This window comes from Panthera leo, chromosome B1 (assembly GCF_018350215.1).
Source record: "Panthera leo isolate Ple1 chromosome B1, P.leo_Ple1_pat1.1, whole genome shotgun sequence".
NCBI classification, from domain to species: domain Eukaryota; kingdom Metazoa; phylum Chordata; class Mammalia; order Carnivora; family Felidae; genus Panthera; species Panthera leo.
This window is the reverse complement of record NC_056682.1, coordinates 62813652-62839740: the sequence shown is the minus strand read 5'-3', so window position 1 is coordinate 62839740 and position 26089 is coordinate 62813652. Positions and strand designations below refer to the sequence as shown.

The following is a 26089-nucleotide window of genomic DNA, read 5'->3' as shown; positions in this document are numbered from 1 at the left end:
CTAGATTGTCCAGGTGGCTATGCCCCCAGACCATTTAGTTTACCAAAGCAAATGATCTTCTTAAGTCTTGTTCATGCTACCCCGGTTTATTTTTACCATTTAATCCAAGAGCAGTCTATAGCCATCGCTTACCTACTACACTAAGCTTACATGTTAGAAAGAATTTCTTACACCAGACTGTGAGGATTGAGTAAGAATGGTTTTCTAAAGTACTAATTCAGTGGAGTGAGGACAGATCACAAGACAACAAAATACTCTGAGACTTCACTGTTCTGAGACTTAACCATTAAAAAATATTCCTTTCTAATATGGCCACATGTCGGCTCCACAGCTTTAATTGTTTATAGACTGAAAAGTCCCAGACTGGGAACTTGGTGATGACTTCCATCCATTTCTGGCTGAGGGATGGTTGGGGAAAGTGCTTGTCTTCCAGAAACAAAGATCAAGCTAGAAAAAAGCCACACACACAAAATCTTGACCTCTTTTTAGATAATGAACATTATTTAAAGCCAGAACTCTAGTTTCTAGTCTATGAAGTCTTATATAAAACCTGAAAACACAGATAATATTATTTAATTTTTATTACAGATTGGATATGTTTTTGATGATAATGAATCTTTACCTGTATTTCTAGTCTTTATAGAGATTTTGCTTGTTCCAGGATTTTAGATAAAAAAAATTGTAGGTGTAACCTACCATAATGCCCCATTTTCTTATCTCCAGGGATTGGCCTGAGAATAGGCACCTGACCCAAGTCTGCTGACGGATCCATAATCTTTCTTAGGGAATTTATGTATGGGCATTGACAGAGAGTGCTGAAAGTGCCTGCAGAACTCCCTGTAGAAGTCCTTCTCCCTGGAGAGAATGAAGCTAGCACAGAAGGTTGAGGCAAGAAAGGGACGTATAGGTGGATGGATAGCTAGATGGAGATTCCTGGGGTTGGTGGAGTCCTTGGAAGAAGTTGGGAAAGAGGCCAGCTCCATTTTGTGAATTAGTTTCCTTCCTTCTTCCCTCCCTCCCCACCTCCCTCTGTCCTTCCTTCCTATATTACTTCCTATTTACTTATGCTATTAAAAAAAATTGGTTTTTTTTGAGAGAGAGAGAGAGAAAGAGAGAGAGAGAGAGAGAGAGAGAGAGAGAGAGAGACTGGGGGAGGGGCAGAGAGAGGATCTGAAGCAGGCCAGGCTTCGCGCTGACAGCAGAGAGCCCTATGCGGGGCTCGAACCCATGATCTGTGAGATCATGGCTTGAGCCAAAGTCAGATGCTTAACTAACTGAGTCACCCAGGTGCCCCTGCTTATGCCATTTTGAATTCAGTTTATTTTAAGTTGTAACAAAGCAAGTCCTGACTAGTTCAGCTGCTCAGGACTTCAGAGTCAGTAGAGTTATATTCCAGGTTCCATGTGAACTGGCAGAAATAGGCAGTGGTGATGGTTCTTCCTCAAGCTCAGGACAATACTTCTCTCAGATCTGCATACGTCCATAACCATGGGCTGTTTCCCGTAGCTATGGAAGCAGTTGCGGTTTAACGGATGTAGATTTTGAGCAAGTTATTTTTGAATGGTGGAGTATCCAGTGTCAACTGAGGAGCATTGCTTGATCTCTGTAAGAATTTATATATTCATGCAGTCAATAAATATTTGCTTAGTTTTAGTTTTGTATCAACCTATGCTAGGCAGTAGAAGACACTAGAAGGCATGAGAGACATGATTCTTGCCTTCACAAAATTTATAGTATAAAGGAGATTTTGGTCAATTAAATAAGCAATTAGTAAAAAGCTCTGAGAAGGGAGAGAGACGCAAGGAACTTTGGGATCACACAGCCATGGGATCTTTCACACCTGATGGAGGCTGTTAGGGAACGTTCCCCCATAAGAACTCTGAGACCTGAATAACAACAGAAGTTACCCAGAAATGGAGTGGGGACAGAAGGGGAAGAATAATCACAGTACAGTGAACAACATGCATTAAGACCTGCTCAGACCAGGAATATGCCACATACGAAGAGATGGATGGAAGCATTGGGAGCAATGGGAAAAGAAGTTGCAGAATAACACTAGCTCGTGATGTGACTTGGAGTTTGTTCCAGAAGCATTTCAAACAAGGGAGCTTGCCCTGCTCTGAGGCGTATACATGAGACAAGCCAAGGTAGAAGAATGGCCAAGGGGCCCTGTGGTTTATTTTCCAGCGGAGTACCTGTGACTCATTCTCTCTTGCCCTCTGTTTCCTCTCCTACATAATCCCATCAGCTCAAGGTACCATTTGAGCCCCTTCTCTATGTGGTGGTGTTATTTCGGCCCCAGTTGGCTGTCTAGCCAAGTGTGGGTTGGTCATAGACATCCAGGGGCGGGTCAATTAAGTGGATGTTGAAAGACAGAGATGTTGGGAGGCGGCCTGAAGACAATAAGGAGATAAGCAACTACTTCCTAGGAAGAGATAAAACTAGATTAAAGACGGGGCTTTAGTTGCGCTGTTGGGGTATTCTGCAAGTATGAAATAAAATTTAAGCCGAATCAACGAATCAGCATATTAATTCGCTGAGGCAAGGAACAAGACAATAAATAGCACACTAAATCTTGAAAGAATCCTTCATGAAGCAATTTTGAGCGATGTGGCAGCTGAACCTAATTGTTTTACCCAACTAAGAAGACTTAATGACTCAATGTGTTTGGTAACACTCCCTGCCACAAGTCGGTTCCCAAGCCGCTGGGGTGTAGTGTGTTCTGAATCTGAATTAATTAGTTATTGGACTTTATATTGTATATTGTTTTCAAAGTGTTTAAAATATTCAACAAGTCGCATCGTAACAGGATGTGTTTTTCCAAGATTTCAATTCTGCTACATCCTAATTGAAATAAACTCTCCTATGCATGGTGATTGGTTCTAGCCAGAGAACATGTTTATCACTGGACAAGGCAGTCTTATGTCTCCACACTGGAGAGTGAGCTCTGAGCTCTTCTCTGTCAGGGACTATATGTTAATCCATTTACATTCCTCACTGACCACATCCCACCAAGTAACTACCAAGTACCTGGCATATGGTGGGTTCTAAATAAGTTTGTTGACTGACTGACTGACTGAATGAATGAATGGAAAGCCCATACCATGAAAATGATGCAGTTTCTCCATCAGCCTGACTTCATCACTTCCTGTTTATATAAACTTGTACTAATTATTTAACATCTCTCAACTTCAGTCTCCTTATTTGTAAAATATGACATAGGGGTAGAAAGTTAAAGCCAATAATTAGGACAGTGTCTCGTTCAAAGATTGTAGATAGTGGGGCGCCTTGGTGGCTCAGTCGGTTAAGCTTCCGGCTTTTGGTTTCAGACCAGGTAGTGATCTTGAGGTTCGTGAGTTCGAGCCCCACATCGGATTCCACACTGTCAGTGAGGAACCATCTTGGGACTCTCTCTCTCTCTCTCTCTCTCCCCCTCCCCTGCTCATGCTCTCTCTCTCTCTCTCTCTCTCTCTCTCTCAAAATAAATAAATAAACTTAAGAAAAAAAGATTGTAGATATTAAGTCTATTAGGGATAATATTCTTCTTTTAGATGCGGATTGGTTATTTCCTTAAAGTCTTTAAAGTTTAAAAGGGATAAAGTTCTTGTGGACTTGAGTTAAAATGTCAGGACATATGTCTCATTATTTTCAACAAATATTTATGGAATCTCTTCTGTAAGTTAGACTCTAGTGTCAAGAACCTACCCTCAAGGTGCTCATCTTTTATAGGAAAAAAAAAAAAGCAACACAAGTAAAGAAACGGCATTTTGTGATAAGTGTGTTGAAGGAAATGAACAGGAAGATATGATAGATAGTACCTGGGAGTCCCCACTGCATTTAGGGATCCCAAGAGAGTGGTTATTGATGGGATGGGAGAGGCAGGCAAGGCAAGAAGTTGGGAATTTATTCCAAGTACATTAGAAAGTTCCTGGAAATTTTCAGCAGGGGAGTGATATAATCTGCTTTAAATTTTGAAAATGGGCTGCAGTGGGAATAATAAATTCAGGGTGGACGGGTGTAGAAGCAGGGAGATGAGTTAGGAGGCGATCACAATTGTTGATGTGAGAAAAGTTGGAGGCCGAGATTAGGGTAATGGCAGTGGTTATGGCAAGAAGCGGTGGAATATAGGGGCACCTGGGTGGCTCAGTCAGTTGAGCATCCAACTGTGGCTCAGATCATGATCTCATGGTTCATGGGTTCGAGCCCCACTTCTGGCTCTGTGCTGATGGCTCAGAGCCTGGAGCCTGCTTTGGATTCTGTGTCTCCCTCTCTCTCTGCCCCTCCCCTGCTAGCATTCTGTCTCTCTCACTCTCTCAAAAATAAACAAACATTAAAAAAAAATTAAAAAAAAGAAAGGGTGGAATATATATATATATATATATATATATATATACATATTACATACATATATGTGTGTATATATATATGGTAGAATTGATGGAAAGTGCTGATGTGGGGCATGGGGAAAAAAGGAAGATCAAGGCTGTCAATTGGAATTTTATTGAACAAATAGAAAATGAGGCCATTTCTGAGATGAAATACCCATGGAGAAACAGGGGTTGTATGTGTGTGTAGGGAAGTGTGGGGAATAGGCTTAGGAATTCCCTGATGTGTTAACAAGGCATAAAGAATTAGAAAGCCATAGTATGTTCTCACCCAAGTTTGGGTAAACGAGATTAGGCAAATGGGTATAAAGAGGGTGGGGCAAAGGCCCCAGTATAGATAGGGCAGGGCAAAGACCCCAGTATAGGACAAAGGTATATGAGGTAAACAAGATTAGGTATTCAGGGCAGGAACGCCCCCAATTTAGTACAATACGTGGCTTTAACAGGAAGGAAGGACCGAATTAGGTAGACAGGTAAAGAGAGCTGTAAGACCTCTGCGGGGTGAAGTTGTCCAGAGCAGAGCTAATTAACAAAAGAAAGGTGCCTTGTTGACCCTGAGGTTGCATGCTCTGTCTTTTTTGTCCCCTAGACCAGTTTAGGTAGACAGAGGTAGTGCCTCAGTCTGCCGTAAACAACCTTCCAACCGGAGCCAGGATTTTGTTTTGTATTAACCCAAACCTCTAGCACCGCATATTTTCAAAACCCCCTTTCCCTCATGCCCATGGGTTAATGTTCACAGTTTCATTGCCTCTTTGTGCACATCCATCACCATTTTTGTAAGCCCTCTGATCCTAATAAAAATGGAGCAAGAACCCTTCATCGGGGCTCTTGTCTTCTCCTGGACATTAGCCATTTCTCGCATTTTAATCCTGCATCCCACTTTCTTTTCTTTTCTTTTTTTTTTAAAAAAAATTGTTTTTTTAACGTTTATTTATTTTTGAGACAGAGAGAGACAGAGCATGAACCAGGGAGGAGCAGAGAGAGAGGGAGACACAGAATTGGAAGCAGGCTCCAGGCTCTGGGCCATCAGCCCAGAGCCCGACGCGGGGCTCGAACTCACGGACCGTGAGATCGTGACCTGAGCTGAAGTCGGACGCTTAACCGACTGAGCCACCCAGGCGCCCCCCTGCATCCCAGTTTCTTGCTGGACAAGAAAGAACGAGTCTACGACAGGGAGGGGAAGTGGGGATCAATACTTTGACGAGAGTATTAAAGATCCAAGTAGATATGATTATTAATTATGATGAAAGGTTAGTGTTGTGTGCACCTGTGTAATGTTTAGTTTAGAGTTACCATTATAGATTCCTGAAGCAATTTAACTTACTCCCTAATTAAAGACCCTATTTATTTACAAGATTTATTAATTTATAAGAGTTTAAAATGTATAAGATGGCCAACATCTTATAGCTAAAGAGAAAATCAATCATCCTTTGTGACATTTGTCTCACGAGAGCATGACATTTGATTTTCATTTTTGGTAATTTCATTCTCAAACATGGGTATATAAGAGAAGATGCACTTCTGACTTTTTTCTATGTATTATATAAATGGAAAATTTAAGGGCAATAAAGCAATGCATTCCCTTAGCTACTAGGGTCTGTTATATTTTATAAGCAAGTTATTGTATTATCTTTTTAATTCCATTTTTGGTATCTTGTTTTTAAATAGCAGAGTATATAATTTTAGTTGAAGTCCGATGAACACCACATTTTATCGTTGGTAAAAGCACAGACATAATAATTTTTTCACAGAGGGGAGGAAGACACAGAAATTCAATTTGTTCTTGGCTCCTAGTAACACGCTAAGACTTTAGATTTATAGTACATTTTTCTAGAGTAGAATGAGCTCAAGTCCAAAAAATTAAATGAAGGGGTAGTTCTAAAATACATCTTTGAGTTAATAATATTTCTCTTTGATTTCACATATCTTTGCTTTTGAATTTATCCTCCATGAATTCAGGTGGCTTATCTGTAAAAAGTGGATAATAAAATGAAAAAAGTTTGAGAATAAAGTTGGAAAATGCAGGAGAAACACTTTGTGAACACTGAAATGCTTTATAAATGTCATGCTTTTTTTTTGTTTTTGTTATGCTGCTGTGCATCTTGAATAAGATATAGAGATTCTTCGGTTTGATTTAGGACTAATCATCCATAAGGAAGGTAAATTTCCTACACATTTCACACTAAGGAAGATGAAGTTTATAAAATTTCTAAGACCCTTGAATAGACATAGTACTGGATTTTCAACTGCCTTACTTTTGCTTTTTCTTTCCTTCTCTTCTTTTTCTCTCCTCCTCCCCCTCATCTCCTCTTCCTCCTTTTTCTTTGCTATTTCACTATTCTCTCTCCACCCCTAACTCCTCATTCTTCTCTTACACAAATGTGACTTAAGTTCTCACCTAAACTCTATTCTTTTGACCACAGATTCCCCCGGACAAAGACAACCCATGGTCACTCACAAGAAGGCAAACCTGGCCCCAAGACCTAGGCTCAGCCCCCCATAGGACTCTGCTGGGCAGTGACCATTCCATACCTCCTGGCCTCTCATCTACCTGGTAGAATGATCTGCCCTCCCCCAAATTACATATCTCAGGATGCAGGCCCCTGGAGTAAATCGTGCAACCAAGTGGAGAGCAAACCCAGCTTGGACCAAGACTCCACATACAGATTAATTTTTCAACAAAAGGGCCAGTGGAAGGTTCTTTTGTGTTTGGGTTGCAGGAGAATCCTGATTTAACTTCGAGGACTAATCAGACAACACTGAGGTTTCTAACAGCAAAAATTATGTATGGTACTATATTAAAGTCATAGCTATTGTGAACATTGAGTATCCACTTGATGAATGTGCTGTGTATGTTTTTTTTTTTCTTTTTTGCCAGTAACAATGTGACTGACCACTCACCCACCTACAGCCATCTGACTTAAACTTTCAGTGGAGTTGGGTTTGCTGTCATGCACAAAGCTTTTCTGAAATTAAGGGCATAGTCCTGACAATGAGTAAGAGGTTTGTTTGTTTTGTTCTCTGTGTGTATGATTAACCTCATTAATTTTGACCTAATTAGCACTTTGGTCAGTCCATCTAGTAGCAGGGAGGCTTCCAAAGTGTTGGCGAAGGCAGGAGATACTTTAAAACATGTGTGGGCACAAAATGTGTTTACATGCATTGCTAATTTTGTAGTCTTGTAAAGAAGTGAGCAGCTTTCACTAAATAAGTGACATCACCCCGATGTCTTGTAAGTTGCACGAAACAGAGGTGAATAGCTTTCATTTTTGGACACTCAAATTTAAAAGGTACAAGAAATATTATGGGTTGAAAAATAAGGCAATAGGTAAGTCATGGTTGTTATTGATAACAAAAACATTCCGGTACTTGTCCGTATACTATGTAATCCTTAACATTCCTGAGCCCCATTAAGTTGTTAGCATCCTACATCGTAAAATTGTTATGCATTCTTTGCATTGGTCAGCCTCCAGCAGCCGAAGGGAAAGCCAATCATTCTTTGGCAGTGAAAATCGGCAATCTGATTTTCATTTCAGCAGTTTGGTTTCCAAAGGTAAAAACATAATAGAAAACCCACTTTTCGCTTCTGAATATTGAACTTATGGTGTGGTAGACTTAAAAGTATAACACGGACAATAATAATGTAAACAGAAATAGAAACTACACTGAACAAGTACACAGATAAAATGAGAAAATTGGCAAATGACTCACATTACACGCAAGCAACTTGGTGGACGTGGTTGCTGAGTGAAAAGAAGGCTGTTGTAGTTGTGTCATGCTGAGGAAGGGTTCCTGGAGGAGAATGTGGGAATCCAGGAGCTTACTGAGTAAGCAGAACATTACAAACCTGGGGAGAAGTCTGAGTACCATGGTTAGCAGGAGTTGGTAGCAGATTCACTAATTCATTCATTCACATGCAAACATATTGAGCCCCTATAACTGTGGATCCTGCTGTGTTAGGCCGTGGAGGCAAACACACAAAAGGCCATCTCTATCTCTAAAATGGGACGGAATGGAGATGAGGCTTTAGATCGCGGGAGCAGGGAGGTGATAACCAAAACCACGGGCATGGAAGAGGCCACCCAGAGCATGTCAAGGGAGGGAAGAACACTAAGCTGAGTGTGGGACCCCGAGGAAGCCCAGGAAAGGTCAATGAACGTTGATTCTTTTTTGTTTTTTAAGTTTATTTATTTATTTTGAGAGAGAATGAGAGACCAAGCAGGACAGGGGCAGAGAGAGAGGGGGAGAGAGAAAATCCCAAGTAGGCTCTGCACGAACAGTGCAGAGCCTGATGTGGGGCTTGAACTCACAGAACGTGAGATTGTGACCTTAGCCGAAGTTGTAGGCCTAACCAACTGAGCCACCCAGGCCCCCTGGTGTTGAGTCTGATTAGATGCATAAAATCTACAGAGTAGATGTTGAGTGGAAGAGTGAATGAGATGTGACAAAGTTGAGGTATTTGGGTGCTAGCTAGGGAAAGTGAACTCAAGTCAGAATGTAGGGTTTTTTTTTTTGTTTGTTTGTTTGTTTTGTTTTGTTTTGTTTTGTTTTTTAAGAGCATAGGAGAGAATGGTGCAAAGAGGAATTGCAAGGGGAGAAAGAGGACCTGAAAGTATAGGCGAGGAGGATCGCCTGGTGGAGAAGAGGAGGATGGGAATAGGAGGTAAGGGATGGGGCTGGCCTCGAGAGGAGGGACGACAGCGTGGGAGGTAAGGCTGGTGTAGATATCACTATGGTTGTAGTTTGGGGGACGGTGGTGCAGGAATTCAAAATGAGGTTGGGAGAGTAAATGAAATAGTGAAAGAAGCAGCAAGAGACACAAGATGTAAGATTTCCTAGGGCTCCCCAATAAAATTCTCCGAAGATGTTAAATAAAACTTAAAAATAAAACTGCCAGTCATTTCACCAGCAAAAGATGGGTTCATTCAGGAACAGCTAAGAATTTTAGCCCAGGACAACCAACATGGGGCAAAGCCATAGGTGAGACTGGAGAAGTAAGGAGGGGAACACTCTTTTATAGAGCAAAAAGGGGAGGGGTTGGGAGAGACCGTTAGAAACTGAAAGTTCATTGGAGTAGACTGGGAGCTGGAAGTATAGTGGCTTTTCATTGCCTGAATTGTAACTGTCTCTTATTGGCTGGGCTGTTGCCATGGAAGGAGGAAACCTTCCTTTCTTTGGCTGGGATAATGAAGTGGTATCTAGTGTCTCTTCCTGTTGGGCCTGAAACTCACCAGGAGTGGTAGGGCTGAGAGCTCCCTCTGCTGGCCTCCTGACTCCACTCTAAACAAGGTTTCCTTTTATTTTCACTAAGGGGTTGGCAGCTTTGGTTTTGATCCGCCGAGTGATGGATGTGACAGGATGGTGGATAGTGTGAATGATGAATCAGGGTGAATGATGAAGGAGGTTTAAGAAGTAAGATTGAAAACTCTGATTAACCAGTGATGGAGAAGAGTCACCTCCAGGAGAGGATGTTGCCATAGTCCAGGCAAAGAAATAACCAGTGCTTGGACCATGGCATTAACTGTGAAGATAAATCACAAAGAATAATTTTAGAAGATAGGAATATAAGAACGGCAAGATTTGTCAGCTGTCCAATACAGCTGTCTAGCCACAGGTGCCTATTGAGCACTTTCAACATGGCTAGGCTGAATTGCACTGATGTGCGGTGATGTAAGTTACAAAACTGATTTTGAAGACTTAGTATGGAAGAATAGTTCGTTAATACATTCTTTAAGAAAATTTTTTTTAATGATCATTTATTTTTGAGGGAGAGAGAGAGAGAGACAGAGCATGAGTGGGGGAGGGGCAGAGAGAGAGGCAGACACAGAATCCAAAGCGGGCTCCGGGCGCTGAGCTGTCAGCTACAGAGCCCAAGGCGGGGCTTGAACCCACGACCTGTGAGATCATGACCTGGGTCGAAGTCAGGCTTTTAACAGGTGCCCCTCATTGATACATTCTAAATCGGTTGCCGGTTGAGATGATAATATTTGGGGGCATTGGGTTAAACAAAATGTATTAAAATTAATTTCACCTGTTTTTTACTTTCTAAAAACATGGCTACCAAAATATTTAAAGGTACACATACGGTTCATATTATATGTTTTTGGATGAGGCTGCTGGGAGGTTGGTAATACTGAGGTGGCCACTAGGTTACAGAGAAATTGGTACAGGATAAGGTTGTAGAAAACCATTGATAAACCTTTTGGACCACATTTAATTTGAGGTGGTAATTAGATGCTTAGTGGTGATACTTGGCGATGGATTATTGGCAGTACTCATTCAAGTGGCACATTCAGAAGGCATTTGCTTGTTACCCGTCTGCTGTGGTACATATCTACCTTCTTACCTCATATAACTGGAATATGGCTAAAGGAAAAATCAGTTGAAGAAGAGAATCATAAAAAATGAAACATACAGAGGCTCCTGCATGGCTCGGGAGGTTAAGGTCTGACTTGATTTCAGCTCACGTCATGATCTCACAGGTTCATGGGTTTGAGCCCTGTGTCGGGATTGGGATTCTCTCCCTCTCCCTCTCTCTGCGTCTCCCCTACTGGCACCTTTCTCTGTCTCAAAATAAATAAATAAACTTTAAAAAATTAAAAAATGAAGCATACAAGCGCAGTTTAAATAATCTATTTAAATTTAAAATAGAAGCACATGCTCATCCATTGGTTGGTTCTTGGTTGCTAGTTTCAGGAACAAGGCCTTTTCAAGGCCTTTTCACGATAATGTATGTTCTGTTCCTTAGGGTAAAAGTTTCAGTTCCTTTATAGTAAAGTGGCAGCTTTTGGAACAAATCTAAGAGCAGAATTTTTAGAGATTTTTATGTTTTCCGCAGTCCTTGACTGTTTTCTCCACACTTAATTCCACTTTGAAAATTTGAGTGCATCCAAAGCATTCAACTTTTTTCTGCTCTTGGATTTATCACTTCACCTCTTTGATTAATTACACAAGCACAAGTGGAAGTGGCAGGAACACTGTGGTGGCACACCTGACTGACCTTGATACGCACACAGCCCAGCGGTGAGACAACTGCGAGAAATGTGAGGAGTGAGAAGTGAGGGCAACAGGAGAGCCTCTACAGCCCTGGCCGGGCACACGGGGGTCCGCCAGAGTGTGAGCAGAGGAATGGTTGAGGGGAGGCTGGCTGAGAGAATGTCGTCAGTGCTAGCAAGGAATGTCAGACTTCGGTGTTTGGGGTTCAGAAGGGAGGAGGAAGGATGCGGGAGCAGGAATACCTGGATGGGGTGCTGCAGTGGCCAGTGAGAGGGTGCCATGATGGCGGTTCGTCCCAGCAAGGAGTGAAGGGGCACGGAAGGCTTCCGTTTATAGAGCGCTTCTCTTGTGCCCAGCCCCTTGCTGGCTTTATTTCATGGAATGCTCATAGTATCCCTCGTTTTCAGATGAAGGCATTGAGCAGTTTCCAAAACAAGAAGGCCTGGGACTAGAACGCTGTCCTGTCAGATGTCAAAGCCAGTCTCTTGACTGAGTGTTCCTCCAATTTGTACTGCATCAGAATCACTGTGCGAGGGTGGGGTGGTGGGGTGGGGAGAGCTTCTTCAAATGCAGATTTCCAAGCCCCCGTCCCCAGAAAATTAGATTCAATTGGTTTGGAACAGGCCCATGCTTACTAGGTGATTCTGATACAGAAGTTTCATGAAAACTGAATAACGATACAATATCGCCTCTGTGGGGAACTGCGGAGGAGGGCCAGCCATAAACGGAGGGCATACTGCTAAGTGAAGAATGGAGACTAGAAGTAAGTATAGTAGTTTGTTGGAGGCAGCTTGACCCACTTGCAAGAGCCAATTGTTAAAACTTAAGACATCTTATGAGGCACTTATTAAACACAACCAGTCTTCACAAAAAATAAATTATATAAACTTGCCATTAAATAAATTATATGTAGAACAGGCAATAAATACTCAAAAGGCAATAAATACTCAAAATTCAGCACTTCGCTTCTTAATTTAAAAATGTTTATTTATTTATTTTTGAGAGAGAGAGAGAGAGAGAGAGAGAGAGAAGTAGAGAGGGAGAGGGAGACAGAATCCCAAGCAGGCTCCACGTTGTCAGCGCAGAGCCTGACTCAGGACTCAAACTCACAAACCCTGAGATCATGACCTGAGCTGAAATCAAGGTCAGATGCTTAACCGACTGAGCTATGCAGGTGACCCCATCACTTCTTAATTATGTTGCCGCATTGTTACCCTCTTCTGTTCTTGAGGTTATTTGTGTCTATTGCATCTGTATCAAGGAAATAACTATGTGTATTCGTTATTGGGTGCCGTGTAACAAATTACTCCACCAGCAGCTTAAAACAACATCTATTCTCTAACGGTTTCTGTAGGCTAGCAATTTGGTTGCTGCTGAGCTGGGTCGTTTTGGTTCAGGGTGTCTTCTGAGGTTGTAGTCAGCTGTCAGAGATGCCACCATCTCAAGGTTTGGCTGGGACTGAAGGATGTACTTCCAAGCCTGTTCACATGGTTGTTGACAGGCGTCAGTAATTCACAGGCTGATGCACTTAAGGATGTCAGTCCCTCTCAGCTGTTTGACAGAGGCCTCCGTTCAGGTCCTTGCTATGTGAGCTTCTCCACAAGGTGGTCCAGGGCAAATTGTAAGAGGAAGAGTGGAGGGAGAGAGAGAAAGATTGAAACTGTGGTCTTTTTATAACCTGATTTTGGTAGATACGTCCCATCATTTCTGCTGTATTATGTTCACTAGGGGTGAGTCGCTAAGTCCTGCCTACACTCACGTGTAAGGGAATTAAGCTCCACCTCTTGAAAAGGAAGAGTATAAGGAATGTGTATGCACACCACGCCATCTAAAGGTGTGCCAATGCGTATCTCTGCTCAACACCTGTGCTCGGTAAGGTCACATCCTTAATTTGACATCAGCCACGGTGGGAATATCTACACCGCGGAAGTCAGCAAACATTCTAAATCAGGTCTCCTCACCCCACCCCTGGAGAGCTGAGTGGAAAACGTTTACCAGCACACCACTGGATGGATATAGAGCTATGTGCTCATGGAACTTATGTGGGGTAGATGAATTTTAGACAGGGCTTTGGAAGAGAGAATAAAAGGCTTGGAATAGAGGAAGAGATAGTTTCCAGATTTGAAAGGAGTAGAAATGATGCAGGAAATGGAGGCTTGGGGAGCTTAAATATGCCCATACCAATGTCCGAAAGTGATGTGAAAAAAGATCTCTCTTTTTTACACATGCACAATTTTAAAGTTTATTTATTTTGAGACAGAGAGTGAGAGTGAGAGAGAAAGAGAGAGAGAGAGAGAGCGAGCGAGCAGAGAGAGCATGAGTGGGAGAGAGGCAGAGAGAAAGGGAGAGAAAGAATCTCAAGCAGGCTCCACACTGTCAGTGCAGAGCCCAATGGGGGGCTTGAAATCACAAACTGTGAGATCATGACCTGACCTGAAATCAAGAGTTGGAAGCTTAACCTACTGAGCCAGCCAGGTACCCCACAAATGCCCAATTTGAAATGTAGGTTGCATACTAGATTTAACTGTAGGTATACACAGTCAAACACATTAGAGACTTAGCATGCAGGATTTTCTATCTGGCAATAAGGATGTATGTGTATATATATAATATATATATGTGTGTGTGTGTGTGTGTGTGTGTGTGTGTGTGTGTGTGTGTGTATACACACATATATATATGGCTTTTATATAATTGGCTATGAAACCACAAACAAGTAGTATGTGCTCCAATGAAGATGACCTATACCTAAAATAGTCCAGAAATTCAAGGACCAAGTTTTAATTCCTTTAGACTGGTTCCTTGGTGTATGTAGTATGCCCCCAAATAACGAAGGAGCTCTATCATCTATCATCTATTTTTTTTTCTAAAAAAATTCTTCCAGAATCATAACATTTTAGATCTGAAAAAGACCTTAGGAAACATGTAGGACAGGGGCACCTGGATGGCTCAGTTGGTTAAGTGTCTGGCTCTTGATTCCAGCTCAGGTCGTGATCTCACTGTTGGTGAGTTCAAGCCCCGCATTGGGCTCTGTGCTGAGAGTGTGGAGCCTGCTTGAGATTCTTGCTCTCCCTCTCTCTCCCTGCCCCGCTCCCACTCATGTTCTCTCTCTCAAAATAAATAAACACTAAAAAAGAAAAGAAAAGAAAGAAAGAAAGAAAGAAAGAAAGAAAGAAAGAAAGAAAAGAAAACATTTAGGACAGTATTTCTCAAGTGAGATGGTCAATCAAATATCAAAATCGAAAATACTTGGTGTTCTTGTCAATACTTGGAACACATGTCAGACCTGCACTGATGGGGTTCATGAAGCTGCATATTTTACAGACTCTCTAGATGATTCACTTGTCCTCAAATGAATAATCCAATCAGAGCCTTTTGTTTTCCATACAAGGGAAACAAACTTCTAAGGTGCAAAATTTCCTCCTTAAGTGAGACCACGTAACCATTAACATTCCACTCACTTAAAAACAAGTAAAAGCAACCCATAAAAATGAGATTTGGGAAAAAATAGAAAACACGCCCTTTGTTTACGGAGACAGCTAAAGGGCGACACAGGACTTCAATGAATATTATGTTGTGCATGTGTATAGTTACTAGTTGATATGCCCCACCTAGCCACAAATTAGTGTGGTTACCTTAAATTGCTAACATGAAAACTTAACTTCCCACTTCTGAAGGTATTGGTTTTAGCCTCTCCATTTTCTTTTTCTAGGTTTCCAAGGTTGCTCTTTTGGGCATGATTTTAGAAATGTAATTATAACTCTGGTTTTAAACTTCTGGACTATGTAATCAAGCACAGACTGGTCCTGGTGGAAAATATACAGTTCTTAGCTCTGTGTACATTGACAAGGAACATGACTGGATTCAAATCTAATGAGTGGCATATGTCCACACAGTGGCCGCTTCCCCCCGCCCCTAAAAAGAAATCCAAAAAAGAAGACACATGCTGCTGTAGGAAATGTAGACAGAAGGGTGTGGAACCAGTTTCTCCAGAAACATTTTTCTGTTTTTCTTTTTTAAGTATATTTATTTATTTTGGGTGGGGGGGGGGGCAGGGGCAGAAAGAGAATCCTAAGCAGCGTCTGCCCTGTTAGCATGGAACCTGAGGTGGGGCTCTATCCCACGAACTGTGAGATCCCGAGTTGAGCTGAAATGAAAGGTCCAATGCTTAACTGACTGAGCCATCCAAGCACCCCAAAACAATTTTTTTAATCCAATAAAATCATTTAAATGTCTGGGTCCTTTTCCAGGAGAAAGTTTTTATTCAGTGTGATACATTGTTGGGCAGGTAGAAAAAGAGTAAGTTAAGGGAAAAAAAAGTGTCTAACATGAAAAATGACCCACATGTGTCCAGTTTTTCTGCTTGCTTAGAGTACTCGATGGATTATTTAATTAGATATATACAGTTCTTACATCCAAATGGCAACCTCTTCAGAATCACATCTATGTCAGAGTTGCTCCAGGAACATAAATCTTGTCCAAAGGGTGGGCATTTAAAGCTCTAAATGATTACAGATTTTTTACAATAACTTTAGGAGGGTTCCGGAGACATTATTTCTCAGGATCAGAGTTTTCTTTCTATAACAGAATTTCATCTTTTCATTTTTAAATGTTTTCTTGGAAAAGATTCTCCAGCCCCAGTCAAGCATTCAGATGACAGCAGTCCCACCCAACATCCTGGTTACAATCTAGTAAGAAACTCTGAGCCAGAACTACCCAAATAAACTGCTCCTGAAAGATTTAATCTTAATGCCAAACTACATCCATTGTCCCCAGCGTTACACTTTGTTTTCCAGAGGGGCGTTACAGATGGATGTTGGCACAGGAACTGCCAAATGACAGCCTCTGTTTGTTTTTTCCTGAAAGAATCCAGAAATGTGCGTTTAACGCAAGTGAAGACAGTATGTGCAAGATGATAGAATGCATTTTTATTCTCTTAAGCCTCTAAATCAAAGTGCACAATGTTCTGTTCTCCAGCAAGACCTTGCAATAAATGAAAATCCAACTCTTGGGTTTGTGTTTGGACTATCAATACAGTCATTAGAGATCCATCAGAGGGACAAGGTAACTGGCTGCCAATACTTCTTTTCCTTCCTTCCTTCCTTCCTTCCTTCCTTCCTTCCTTTCCTTCCTTTCCTTCCTTCCTTCCTTCCTTCCTTCCTTCCTTCCTTCCTTCCTAACTTTCCTTCCTTCCTTCCTTCCTTCCTTTCCTTCCTTTCCTTCCTTTTCTTCCTTTCCTCCCTTCTTTCTTTCTTTCTTTCTTTCTTTCTTTCTTTCTTTCTTTCTTTCTTTCTTTCTTTCTTTTTCTTTCTTTCTTTCTTTCTTTCTTTCTTTCTTTCTTTCTTTCTTTTTCTGGAATATTCTCTAATTATCGGTGCATCAAGATGGAAACCCTGGTCTTAGAACAGATGTTACTTTAAAAGCCTCCACCAGCAACCCAAGGGTACTTTTCCGGTGCCGTGGGTCTCTCAATGACATCAACGTTCGCAGACCCAGCCCTGAGCTGTCACTTCACCTGCGTCGTCCCCTGCGCCATTCCGCGTTTGACGTGGTTCCGAGCCAAGCCCGCCCGCAGCCCTCCCCGACCACTACCGAATCCCGCTCGCGGGCGCCGGCCCCCTCCTCGCAGTGGTTTCTCCTGCTGCTCCCCTGGGCTCGGCGGCCGGTAGTGCGGCCCGGAGCCGCCGCTTCGCCCTTCCCCTGTGGGTGGCCCCAGCGCGCAGCGCGCACTCGGTGGCCCCGGGAAGGTGAGGCGGGCGGAGGCTGCTGCGGAACTTGGCGCCCCCAGCAGCGCCGGCCGGCAGAGTCGCCGAGCGCAGACAAAAGAGGCCGCGGGCGCAGCGAGGCACGGGAGGCGGCGGCGGCGCGGGGCGATGGCCGCGAGAGGAGGCCGGGCGCTGCTGGCGCTGTGCGGGGCACTGGCCGCCTGCGGGTGGCTGCTGGGCGCCCAAGCCCAGGAGCCCGGGGCGCCCGCGGCGGGCATGAGGCGGCGCCGGCGGCTGCAGCAGGAGGACGGCATCTCCTTCGAGTACCACCGTTACCCCGAGCTGCGCGAGGCGCTGGTGTCGGTGTGGCTGCAGTGCACCGCCATCAGCAGGATCTACACGGTGGGGCGCAGCTTCGAGGGCCGGGAGCTCCTGGTCATCGAGCTGTCCGACAACCCCGGTGTCCATGAGCCTGGTAAGGGCGCTGCACCCTGCCGTCTCTGAGGGGCGTCTCGGAGGGCCGCAGAGGGGTGGACTGGTGGCGGTGGGGCAAGGTGGGGCCCGGGTGCCCTATGGGAAAGGGCGGCTGGGGTGGAAGGTGAAGAGTGCAGGGAGGGATGGCGATGGAGATGAACCTGACCTAGAGCGTTGCGGGTCGCCGGGTCCCCCGTCTCTGCGGTCCTTCCTGCCCCCCCCCCCCGCCCCCCGCCTCGAGCCCACCCCAGCCCTTAGCTCGCCCTTTGGTGAACATGGGCCAGAGAGGCTGGCGGGGTGGAGGTGGGATCGCGGAGCAGGCGAATCTGCGCGCGAGCAAAACGCGGTGTTCACTTGGCCGAATCAACGACCCGGGAGAATAATTGAGAGTCCCCAGCGAGGACATCAGTCCTCCTTGCAGACGAGAGTAGAGAGACGAGGTGCAAAAGTCAGGGACTTAGAGGAAACGAGGAAGAGCCGTTTATCATTCGTTTCCTCATTTGCAGAGGACCAGCTTACTGGGTCCTGCGGGCTCTGCATACCCATCCCTACCTGTGTGTGTGTATGTGTGTGTGTGTGTTAGGTATGCGCGCCGCTGGCGTGCTCCCGGGGTGTTAAAGATAGCGGCAACACGGGGGTGGGGGGGTGGGGGGTGGGAGTGGTGGGCAGACACGCAGGTCTTCCTTCCCAGGGTGCGAAAGTGGCCTCTTGACAGACGTTTCCATTTTGAAACCGCAGAAGGCCTAAGGAAAAAAAGGAATACCCCATTTCCCCTGCTTTAGCCAGTTGACACGAATAGTTTGTGACCAGGTTTTTATTTCAGCTGATGTTCCCATAAGGAACATTCCCATAAGGCGTTCTTAAGCACCTTCTTTCTAAATATGTTAAGCACGTTTTATTTACATTAAATATGATTCATTTAGTATCAATAAAGGGATTTAAAAAATGTTCTTGGGGCCCTTTTCAATATGCTTCTGCTCTTTGGAAATGATGTAACTCTTAGAGTGATATAAGGCCTGTCTTCTGATAGTAAAGATACTGTTAAAATAATCTGGCCTACTAATATCATCATGGGATGCTTGTTTGTTTGTTTTTTTTATGACAAAGAAACCTAGAAAATAGGCTAAAAATTCTCAGTGTAGGGCCAGGATAGTTTTATAATGATATTTAAGAATCAAATTGAAAAAAGATGAAAGTAAGTGACTAATAGGGACACTTGGATCTTCAAATGCAGAGTGTATGGGTTGATCCATAGTAAATCTTCAAACAGGAAACATTTCTTACCTTCAGCTAACAGAAGAGGAAAGGTTTGAATAAATTTGCTGTCAAAACCCTAAAATGAAATCCTAGAAAACATTTTATGTAGTAAGGTCTAGTAGGACTCAGCGTGTAGACTTAGAAAGTTTGAAGATTAGTTTCTTACTTACTATTATCTGAAAATAAAGGAAAATTTAAAATGCGATGACTCCTTTTCGGTTATTTCCAATAACCAAAGTCCAGGTACCTCAAATAACCAAAATCTCCAATAACCAAAGCCATGATATCCCAGGCACAGATAAAGCTAATCTAAATATTTGTGTCTCCTGTTGCCTGCTTAATAAGAACCTTTTGTTATTCTGCTTTTAGAGACTGTTCCTCAGAATTTGTTACATTGTTTCTTCAAGATTATATGAAAGCTAATGTTAACGTTTTTGTTGTCTTGTTTCAAGTTTAGAAATAAAATTCTTAAAAAAACTTTTTTTTAATGTTTATTTATTTTTGAGAATAAGAGAGAGAGCACAAGTTGGGGAGGGGCAGAGAGAGGGAGACACAGAATCTGAAGCAGGCTCCAGGCTCTGAGCTGTCAGCACAGAACCCGATGCGGGGCTGGAGCCCACGGACTGTGAGACTTGAGCCGAAGTCAGATGCTTAACCGACTGAGCCACATAGGCGCCCCTAGAAATAATATTCTAAAGTGATATTACTCTTAGAATGCAATGTGCTTTTGAAGATGAAAACAGTAATTTTTTTACTTTAATACCTGGAACGTATAGACTTTCAAGATTTGCCAATTTTTCTTTTAGATTGCAAACTCTATAAGCGGAAGGGAGGGGGTTGGTGGATGAGGGGGACTATGCCTCCAACACCTAGCCTGAATCTGGCACACAACAGGCACTCAATATGTATTACGGAAAAAATGAACTCAGTCATTAGTTGAATAACACAGTGTTTTAAAATAAAATGTTTTATTCCCCATAAAGACAACAACAAAAAAACAAGCAAACCCATTTTATAAAAGTGAACTCAAATGTTTTACATTATGTGCTTTATAGTTCCTTGTTAAATGAAGGGAACTTTAAGTTCATGGTATTACTTAATAACAAAATACAAATGTCTATCCATTGTATTTGCATTTGTTTTTATTTTATTATGATTTTTAGTTAGGCTCCACACCTGATGTGGGGCTCGAACTCACCACCCCAAGATCAAGAATCTAATGCTCCACCGATTGAGCCAGCCAGGTGCCCCATCCATTGTATTTTTAAAGGTAGAAATGACCTATTATGACCCAACACTAAAAATACCACAGGGGTAATTTCTCCCTCTACCACTTATAAGAGGAAATAAGTAGGTTAGAAATTTTCAGTGAACTAGTGTTAAAAAACAAAATTTAACAGTAAATTTTAAAGATCTTATCGGCTTTATTCACCGATTCATGAATGGGGTAGCATCCAATCTAGCAGATAGAAAGGAGCTCCAAGGAGTTGTGCAAAATGAGCCCATTTTATGCAAAATAAGCAGTAGGGAGTGGGAAGAAAGAAGTTAGGCAAAAAAGCAGATTGATTATTGTAAGGTTACTTTCCTTTAGGGGATGGTAGGGATCTATCAGGCAGAATCCTTAACTAGTGCTGATCACTAGTTTTGATTGACTAGTGGTTCCTGATTGGCCGGTTTAAGATTTTATTTCTGGAACAGATAAAACTGTAATTAAGTTAAGTCTTGGTTTGGTGATGTGGGGCTTAGCATAAATGACTCCACTTTGGGCCTGTTGTCTTATTTCTAAAACTAGTAAACAGAGAGGTCTGATTAATACATAAGTTTGATACGGGGCACCTGGGTGGCTCAGTTGGTTAAGCGTCCGACTCTTGGTTTCAGCTCAGGTCATGATTTCACGGTTCGTGATATCGAGACCCACGTCAGGCTCTGTGCTGTCAAGCTTGGGGCCTTCTTGGGGTTCTCTCTCTCCCTCTCTCTGCCCCTCCCCTGCTCCTGCTCTCGTGCTTGCAGTCTCTCTCTCTCTCTCTCTCTCAAAATAAATAAATAAACTGAAGTTTGACAGTACTTGTATGAATAACTTCTTAGGAAGTTGGAGAATATCCACCTTTCTCAAATGGTTTTCAAATTCTTTTTAGAGTAAAATATTTTAAGAAATGAAAAAGAAATATGCACACTTATTCTGAGGTAGAAATGGATGCATTCAATGCTTTTTTGTTGTTGGTTTTTGTTTTTGTTTTTGTTTTTTTGAGCACCCCACACTCTAAGTGGGCCAAGTTCTTTTTTTTTTTTTTTAATTTAATTAATTTTTTTTTTTTTTACATTTTCATCCAAGTTAGTGTATAGTGCAACAGTGATTTTGGGAGTAGATTCCTTAATGCCCCTTACCGATTTAGCCCATCCCCCCTCCCGCAACCCCTCCAGTAGCCCTGTTTGTTCTCCATATTTAAGAGTCTCTTATGTTTTGTCCGCCTCCCTGTTTTTAAATTGTTTTTGCTTCCCTTCCCTTATGTTCATCTGTTTTGTATCTTAAAGTCCTCGTATGAGTGAAGTCATATGATATTTGTCTTTCTCTGACTGACTAATTTTGCTTAGCATAATATCTTTTAGTTCCATCCACGTAGTTGCAAATGGCAAGATTTCATTCTTTTTGATTGCTAAGTGGGCCAAGTTCTATGGGCTCTGAAGTGATACCCAAGCTACTCCCTGTGCTCTGGAGAATTGAGAATTAGGAACTGGAAGAACAGTGTGGGAGGACTGGGTAAAGGAGATTGGGAACATTAAATTACTGAAGACTGGATGACAAGAGGGCAAGAAATGTGCAGTTGATGTATGTTTTAACAGAGTCCTGTGCATCTAAGGTCAATGTCTTAACTATTTTCACCTTGTAAGTATCCTTTTTGTTTGTTTGAAATAATATTTCTTTCCTTTTTTTTTTAACTTTTTAATGTTTATTTTTGAGAGAGAGAGAGGGAGAGAGACAGAGCATGAGTGGGGGAGGGGCAGAGTGAGAGGGAGACACAGAATCCAAAGAAAGCTCCAGGCTCTGAGCTGTCAGCACGGAGCCTGCTGCAGGCTCGAACTCACAAACTGCAAGATCATGACCTGAGCTGAGTCGGATGCTTAACTGACTGAGCCGCCCAGGCACCCCTGAAATAATATTTCTGATTAAGCTAGTAGGAGATAACATTGGGGTTAACAAATTCATTTACTTGATTAGGACTTTGATCAACTTGCCAATATTCATTTTACCTTCCAGTAAGAGAGAAGTGTCACGTTTGTTAGTTTCCTAACCAAATTGTAGCGAATGAACTTTAAACTTAAAAAAAATGAACTTTAGAAAAATATAGCAAATGACTAAGGATTTAGTTATTATAATAGAAGAGCTCTCCCAAAACAAAACAACATCTACAGTACACATAAAACTTTCCCTGTGGTAGAACTGGCAAGTAAGAGGTTTACTTGGTTAGATTAGCAGGTTACGGATGGAAGGTGTTGGCTGACATCATCAACTGTCTTTCTGAGCAGAAAGAAGTGACCATCATACTTGCTTGGTACTAGGCTGTGGGCTGAGCTCTAACTTCTCTACTGAAAATGATTCATTCTCTCAGATATTCTGCATTTGAATTCATCAAAAGGGAAAGAAAGTTCCATTTTGAATTGATCAGCAAGGAATATCCGTATTTATTCTGTCGTGGCCCCGGAGGAATCAACTTGATTCTTGACTGGTTGAATGTTGGGTCTTAGTTATTATTTTGTATCACTTGGAGACCCACAAAACTGTATTGGAGGAGGGTTGTGGGTATCAGCCATCCTCAGTTAGAAGAACCACAAGTAGTCCTGGAACCAGTTTCATCTCCTCACACTTTGTGAGTCTGGACCCCAGATGCAGGACTAGAATGAGGGCTGGGTTAACAGTGAGTGCGTCCTCCAACTGGGCTCTTGGCTGATCCTAGATTCTTAGATGTGTTCCCTTCCATACGATACCTTCCAGGACTTGTCATGTTCCTTATTTTTCTTCCTGTTTGCTTATATCTTATACTTTTAAAATATTTCTACACCTAGGGACTCATGTGCTCAAACCCAAACATATTCTCTCCTAAGCATGCATATCCATCATCGCAATACTCATGAAAGAAACCTATAGTATTAATTTATGTCTATGCAATGAATCTTTATTCCCAGACCACTCCTCCCAGAGTTGAACTGGAGTTTAGATTGGTGCATTTGAAGAAATAAACTAATTTGAAGAAGAAGACGTGAATTCTTTTACATGTAGTTTAAGATGGCTCTTGGGAAGTAAATCTGATTTATAGCTAAAATGCTATCTTAGAAACATTCTTTGGAGCATAGATTTTTCTCTCTCAAAGGCTGGAATGATTATTTTGGACCTATTCCTTCCAAAATCTGTTAAAATTGAAAGTGTACGAATGCCAGTATTCATTTGCCAAATATTGTGATGGAACATTTAATGTTGGCAAAATTTCTGTCCAAATTAAAAACAAAGTGGGGATTTTGATTATTTCGTATGGCCTTTTTCATACCAAGTTAGTATGTTATGTATTCATGGGAAGTGATTACAACTGAATAACACCTTATAGTTAGTGAACATAGAGGTTAGATTCTGGAGAAGGATCTAGATGTGTACCACATATGGTCAAGAGTTATTTTTAGACCTGAGTCATTGCAGCTCTTGCCAGAAATTGTGTATTTGATTGACGTGTGATTGGCTTATGGAAGTGAGGAAATGGGACTGGCCCCTAACATTATATCCTGTGCTCAGTACCAGTTTTTTATGGAAACTGATTTGAGAGATGGCAAAGGAGTCACCTCCCAGCATCCCTTATTGGCATACCCTAGGGGTGAAATCCCCACATTTGCAGTTACTTCCTTTGGGAATGATATTTGTGACAAATACAAAAATAGCCCCCATAAAGGGTTACACATAACCTAGCTTTCCCCCAAGTATATTCAATGGAACATTTGGTCAGCTTGGCTTGAGAAACAGTAGGTAAACAAAAATAAATAGGCTTGTATATTGCAAGCCTTATCAGAGCCCTTAAATAAGCTAGCCTATATTTCAAATCTCCAAGCTAGATGTATACTATACAGTATTTTCCAATGTTTTTTCCCCAAGGGCTCTCCTCCCCCAACCCTCCCTTTTTTTTTTCCAAGGAACTCATCTTGGAACTAGTATTGCACAGAAGCATTAGTACATTATCATTCATTAACATATTATGCAGGATTAGTTTGGCAATTCTGTAGCTGAGAGACTCATACAAGGAGTTCCTCAGGGATGGAGAGCATATGTTTTCCTTTTTTATTTTTGCCCATAAACATCTAGCATAGTGATTTGTGTAAAGTCTTTAGATATGCTTATTGAATTGAGAAATACGGTTCTGAGGCAATCATAGGACAGATAATTTTGATAGGAAAGGTTAAACTAACAAATGCGTTCCAATTCCTTTATTGGGAAGTAGCGTTATGCCTTTTTTTAAAAATTTTTTTTAATGTTTATTTATTTTTGAGAGAGAGAGAGAGAGACAGAGTGTGAGTGGGCGAGGTGTAGAGTGAGAGGGAAACACAGAATATGAAGCAGGTTCCAGGCTCGGAGCTGTCAGCACAGAGCCTGATGTGAGGCTCGAACTCATGAGCTGTGAGATCTGAGCTGAAGTCAGACGCCCAACCGACTGAGCCACCCAGGCGCCTCAGTAGCTTTGTGCTTTCAATTTCTGTTTACCTGTTCTTCTCATCTCTAAAACAGGAATACTTAAAAACTCAGACCTCGTAGGGTTGCTGTGAGGCCGAAGCAGTAGAATACATAGCAAATAATTTAGTGAGGTCGCTTGCCTCTAGTTATTGAGAAGACGGGCTAATTTGTTAAAAATCTTCACTTTCAGTCAGTCTGGAAAATGTGCTCCATTGGCTCTGCTCATTTGGAGAAGGCCTTCTTGGCCGTGTTTCCACGTGACACCTGACGGATGCTTACCTGTTCTGATGGTACCGCACAAGGCCAGCTGACAGCCCAGGGGGACTTTTCCCTGCTTGTCACTGTTTCTTGTTCACAAACGTTTGCCTTTTATCGATTTTTCAAATATGAGGCTTTTCTGCTTTTCTTCAGTTTAACATCTTCTTTTGCTTCATTCAGTAAGAACAGTGAAAGTGTTCATCGTTATTTGCGAATGTCTTTATGCTTGTTCCTTCAGGTAGCTAAATAAATCCAGGGCAATCCCAGGATTTACTTTGGCAGACTAACTTGTTTTTCCAAAAAGTTTATAATGAAACTGTTCAGGTCCTGAATACTTTATTCTTTTACAGACTCAGTGTGAGTGAAAGCTCTTTGAAACCTCCTTTCTCACCCCTCCCTCATTTTGTTACTCTCAGTGGGGTCCATTCTTTGTTTTCCATAGTTCTTTGAATAGCTGTACCATAAAGGTTTATAGTACACACATTGATGTCAGGAGGGTGTTGTTCAAATTTTGTCTCTTCCTATTTTTTTTTTTTTCTTTTCCATCTCTTCTTAGTTTTAATTAGTTGCTCTTGGGTGAATTACTTCACTTCTCTTTAAGTCTGAAATTCATCACCTATGAGATGACAATAATCTGATGTTTAAATGAAATAGTAAGTATAAATTCCTCAGTCTATTATTACCTCTATTATGGTATTTTCCAATGTTGGTCTGTGTTCTCCTAGTGGACTGTGAGCTTTTTGTGGGCAGGGATTGTATTTATCCTGAATGTTTACTACTGTGTGTAAGACATAGTGGCCACTCAGAGAATGGTTGTGGAATAAATAAAATTTCTCAAACAGACAAAAAATGGTGCATCACAAAACGAAGCTGTATTGAAGGTCAGTGTTGATTTCATGCATGCTAGCATACCAGAAGTGTGACAACAAGAAGGGGTAGAACTGGGATTTTTCTTATATATACACTGATGCTTTATTGTGATGCATCCAGTTTTGCTTAATGGAGAATCCACCACCTGTACGTTTCAGTAATGGCTTGCTGTGTTTGTTGTCTGCTATAACTAGACTCCTCCCCTTGAGACATTGTAGAAAAATTAGGTGGCTTCTTAAGCATTAAATAAAAGTTCTAGAGATGATCAGTAAAAAGTTACTTGGTAAAATTTTTGACCTTTAAAAAATCTGCATGAGCCTTTGGTGTTGTGTACTCTTTAAAAAAAAAATTAAGTTTATTTATTTTGAGAGAGAGAGAGAGAGTGCACAAGCAGGGTAGGGACAGAGAGAGAGAGGAGAGAGAGAGAATCCCAAGCA

The 26089-nt window shown here is 42.0% G+C and overlaps 1 protein-coding gene across 1 annotated transcript in view; it reads left to right on the top strand.

Annotated features, from left to right (window-relative positions):
• The first annotated feature begins 17042 nt into the window (after positions 1-17042).
• CPE (carboxypeptidase E) overlaps positions 17043-26089 on the top strand; it is a 118654-nt gene continuing 109607 nt past the window's right edge. Inside the window, exon 1 of the mRNA XM_042935126.1 lies at positions 17043-17561. Within this exon, the coding sequence (XP_042791060.1) occupies positions 17255-17561 (307 nt within the window). The 5' untranslated portion in view covers positions 17043-17254. The remainder of the gene's footprint in view (positions 17562-26089) is intronic.